Raw genomic sequence first — 4,756 nt, forward strand, 5'->3', positions numbered from 1 at the left:
TGCCCTGCAGGGCATAAAACACAGCACAAACACTGAAAAATACAATTAGCTTCAGGGAATTAAGTTTATAACAAGTGTGTGGAAGGATTTATTTTTTTCTTCATTTTCCTCTGTCCCAGCAAGCAATTACATTGCAAGGGCCTTTATCCTGAAATGGCAGCGCAGAAATCTGACAAACAAGAGCCCACTTGCAAGACAACTCCCCCAGCCTGACTGTGGAAATGCTCAGGGGCTATCCAGAACCATTCCCAGTTAGCCCTGACGTGGCACAAAAGGAAAGGCAAAGCACAACAGAAAAACATCACACACAGCTTGAGCAGAACTGAGATCACAACTCTGAACTTTCCATGCTTTCATTGGTTTCCTTGTCATTTCAGCTCAGTTTGCACTGGGTGATGGACATCCCAGCTACCTGCTAAGCTGTAGGAATTGATGTTTTGGAATCTCTTTTTATCCAAGGCAAACTTTCCACAGTGCTGCTGCTGACATGGTATTTAGTTTGCAGTTCTGGAGTGCTTGCTGTTTGTTTATTTTGAGTGATATCAGGAAGAACAGCAAGAAGGGTTTATTTTTATGGCATGGGAAGACACTCCTGGCATTCCAAAGGGAAGGATCGAAGGGGTGATCTAGGACTCCACTGAAGAGCAGCACTTCATCCACACTGAGTCCACAGTTTGGGAAGGAGAGAGAGATGATCCTAGCAGCAATCACTACACTGTGGGGTGATCCCTGGTAACTTCCCACTGGAGGAAGGGAAATGGCTAAATCTGTTGGGTTTGTGTTAGCAGAGAACTCGGTGTTAGATAATCTCCCCGAGGTCTCAGGGGAATCATTAGGAGTTCTCAGTTCCACTGCAGCAAGATACAAGTTTTCTATGGTGAGTCTTTCCTGCCTTGCTGCTTCCACCTTCATTTACATCTGCACAAAAGGGTATTCATATTCCCCCTGACAGGCAGACAGAATTGCACAAGGTTAAAACCAGCCCACTGATTAAAGTGACAGTTAAGCAAAGTGATCTGGGGTTTTTTTCTCCTCTCTTAGAAGTATGGGTTTTATCTTAAAATAACTTGCAAAATTTCACTTTCCTCAGACTTCCAATGGAACCTGAATTTTCTTAGATCTACTACACCAAACAAGGAAACCTTTTACTGTCATTTGCTTTCAATCCTTTCGTGTCCTTAAGGACACGGTGCCAATGTCTTCTAAAGGCAGAGAGCAGCTCTGAAGCACAGGATTGAAAGGTGTGTGGATATTTCTGCAGCCTATTCTGAGGAAGTTCCTAAATTTTTGACAACAAAGTTTTACTCTCACTCTCCCTGATCCTGTAACTGAATCAATGTGAGTGGAGTCCTGACTCAGAGGTCTGAATGAAATGGAAAAACATTTTTGGAGACTGAATGTAAGGTCAGGAATGTTGAGGAGTTCCATTCAAGCAACTGGAAACATGTACAATACAAGTGATACAGAAAGTGCAAGTTTGTATAAGTTTTCTGCTTTTCTAAGAGTTCACATTAAAGAGACTGTATGGTCTGTAAGAAATAGATAATTGTTTCTAATATAATTTCAGTCAGAGGCCTGATGGGTGGCTAGGAATATTTTGGGTCTTTGCCTCCTGTTCTCCACCTTGGAAGATAATACAGATCTACAGAAAACAATAAGTCACAGATAATCTCTAAATAAATTTAAACTATATTTTACCAATAACTTAACAGAACATTTGCAGGGTTTTCTCCTTGTACGGACCAGAACTTGTTACCAAAAGTGGAAACAATAGAGCAATACAAGTGGAAATGTCAGTAAATTAATTCCTCTGTGTGCTAACCTCAAAAATGAATCAGCTCCTGTGAGTGCCATGAGAGAAACAGATTCCAAATATTTTAAAGTTTTGAAGTGGGCTGAAAGCACTGGAATTTTCTGCATTGATATTACCAATTTGGTCACATAATCAAGGCAGCTCAGAGCTGAGCATGGACAACTTTCCCCAACACTTTTCCCTGCCTATCTGGTGGCTTTGGTTGTGCAGTTTGTGCTGTGTCACCATGGCTAGAGAAAGAGTTGGATTTGCTTCGACACAACAAATCCACCACAGTCTCAACAGTATGGCAGAGACACTAAATATCCAAGGACTAGCCAGTCCTTGGAGTGGATGCACACACCCCCAGGTATGGTTTGCACAGTACATACTCACCGGCCACCACACCATGCTTCGTCCAGCCAGGAAAAACCCCCCGACTGTCCCTCGGTTGGTTGAGTACATAGCCTGGCAAAAAGGGAAGAAAATAATACAAGTAAGTGATGATCCTTTTATCTAGAGGTACATTGACCATTCAAGCTTCATTGCTTCACCTTTTATTATAGTGCAAAACAGTAAAATTCAATTAAATTTAACCAAAAAATGATCACTCAGACAAAAGCTCATATGAACTTTTCATTGGGGTGAAACTCCTTGGACTTCAGGCATCATAGAACACTGCAAGGTGCAAGTTTATAAACAGAAAGTGTGCTGCTTTTTGATTCAGTACTATCCAGCCCCTACAGAAATCTATTTTCTGGTTGTGATATCAGCATTGTGCCAGCTTCTCTCTGAAGCTCCAAAAAGAGAAGCCAGTTAAAATTTCCTTTCCACAACTCATTTTGTATTTGCCAAGGGGATGGGCTATAGAGGGAAGCTTCCTCCAATTTTTATTAATGACTCTGACCCATTATTTACTGGTTTCCCATTGTCTCCTGTGAAGGACTTTGAACAGATAAATAAAGAAAGACTTAGGAAAATTAGCCAGATCTTTTCTTCTATGCAGAAGAAAGGAAGTAAATATGATAGATTTACATGCACCTACACAGAGCAACTGAATAAGTGTTTGGCCAATAAAGAGGACATTGTGGCTGGAAGGAAATAGTTCCAGGAATTACCTCAGCACACAACAGCCTGAAAAGCCACAGATCAACATACTGTCACAGACCTTTAATATAAAGTTCAACTGCAGCAACAGCCAGACTGCCATGGCCAAGCCCCAGCTCCCTCCTGCCAGACAGAAGGTGTTCTGGCACACTGGGGCTTCAGATTTTTTGCTATGATTTTGGCCTCTACTACCTTGATGAAGATGCAATGAAAAGGTTGTGTCCATTTTGTGTAAACCCTAAATTTTTGGTGCTCTTCAAAACGTTGCCATGCTGCTAAAAAGGGAGGTTTGTTCAGCAGCTGATTTCTCTGCACTGTGAAACCTTCTTGGGATGCTCCTGGAAAGCAGAAGATTCCTGAGGGACAATGACTCCTCTCCGCTTGGTAATGGTCAGGTGTTCAGGTGACCAGGAGAGTTTGCCCCAAGGAAACCAAAATTCAGTGACATTCCACTGTTCACTGCTTTGTAACTCACAGTATTGGCCCATTCTCTTCAAACACTTCAAACACTTCAGCCCTGAGGTCACACCACTGGGAGGTATCTGCCTTTCTCCACTGGCTGTGCCTTGTTTCTGGGTTAGGCTCCGAGTTGCCCTCCCAGCCCTCAGCACACCCAGCACTGCCAGGGTGAGGGCAGGAGGCACCACAGCACTTAGATCGTGAGCACAAAGGCATTGCCATCCCCCTAAAACTGCTCCTGCCTCGTGGTTTCAGTGGCACTGCACCCTAGAGTCAAGGTCCTGCTGGCAAGAAAAAGCCACAATGCTGCCCTCAAATGGCACCTGCAATCCTGAGCCATCAGTCCCGGCGTGTCACAGCCACGGCTGCAGCTTTACTGTCACACCACCTCTCTGCTCCTTGCCTTCACCTCCCTTGCCCTCCCTGCAACTCCCTCTTCTCGTTATTTCCTGTGGCATCACCAGCTCAGGCCACCAGCTCTCCCTGCAGTCCCAGTGCTCTGTGGTGCTAAGCCCCACGTCTCCCCTCCAGCCTGCTCTCCAGCAGGGACCCTGGATGGCCTCATCTTTGCTAATCACATCTCAGCTCCAGCCCACACAAACCTCATTCCTCCACCATCCCCACCAGTTCCATTCACCCACCTAAAGGGATGCCTCCCCAGGTCACCACCACCTCTACAGTAAATACTCACATTTTCCCCACCATGCACTTGTTACCGTACAAATTAAGCACCAAACTCTTTCTGCAATTATACATTTTCATTTAGTGACCCATTTTCCCAAGACTTTGCAATCCACCTGCTCATAAAGTAGACCAGAATAAAATAAAATCCCAACATACCCATAGTCCCACTGCCAGAACTATCAAAAAGTAGAGGACAATAACAGAAATATCTGCAGCATTGTTGATCCTTATGTCAGATTGCATCTTGGCTGCTTCTCTGCCTTTCTTCTTCTTTCTCTCCTTATGTGCTTCTTGCAGAGTTCAGGTTAATGATAAACTGCTGTCATCCCCTGCGTCTTATATAATATATAACTTCAGATTCACTTGTCTCCCATGGGACACAAGTGGAAGCTGCTGCTTTTCTTTGGACAACAATTCCTTCCCAGATAGTGCTCCTCTGTTACAGGTGCTGCAGGTTTCAGAGCTCAATGCCCCTGCCAAAGGTGCTCAGGGTTTTAACATCCACGAGCAGATATCTGAGAAGGAATGACACGGAAAGGAGTGGCTTGGCTGCAATAAACCTGCATATTTACCTCACTGTGGGTGAATACTTTTTTTTTTTTTTTAAGTGGTTGTACCTGTAAATCTAGTCATGGAAGATGTAGTTCTTTTAGATGATGATGGTAAGCAATTATCTGTAAGGAGGAGTGACCTGACACCTGGGGAAAACCCAGG

At 44.0% G+C, this 4,756-nt stretch overlaps 1 protein-coding gene across 2 annotated transcripts in view; it reads right to left on the reverse strand.

The window, feature by feature from the left end:
* Positions 1–4,285, reverse strand: part of SLC5A1 (solute carrier family 5 (sodium/glucose cotransporter), member 1) — a 25,317-nt gene extending 21,032 nt beyond the window's left edge. The window contains exons 1-2 of one of the 2 annotated variants that reach the window (XM_009078437.1): positions 4,199–4,285; positions 2,189–2,260 (exon numbers count right to left, since the gene is read on the reverse strand). In XM_009078437.1, the coding sequence (XP_009076685.1) occupies positions 2,189–2,260; positions 4,199–4,285 (159 nt within the window). The remainder of the gene's footprint in view (positions 1–2,188; positions 2,261–4,198) is intronic. The other variant, XM_009078445.1, reaches the window with a different exon arrangement.
* Between the last annotated feature and the right edge of the window lie 471 nt (positions 4,286–4,756).

This window comes from Acanthisitta chloris, unplaced genomic scaffold (genome assembly GCF_000695815.1).
Source record: "Acanthisitta chloris isolate BGI_N310 unplaced genomic scaffold, ASM69581v1 scaffold32980, whole genome shotgun sequence".
NCBI lineage: Eukaryota > Metazoa > Chordata > Aves > Passeriformes > Acanthisittidae > Acanthisitta > Acanthisitta chloris.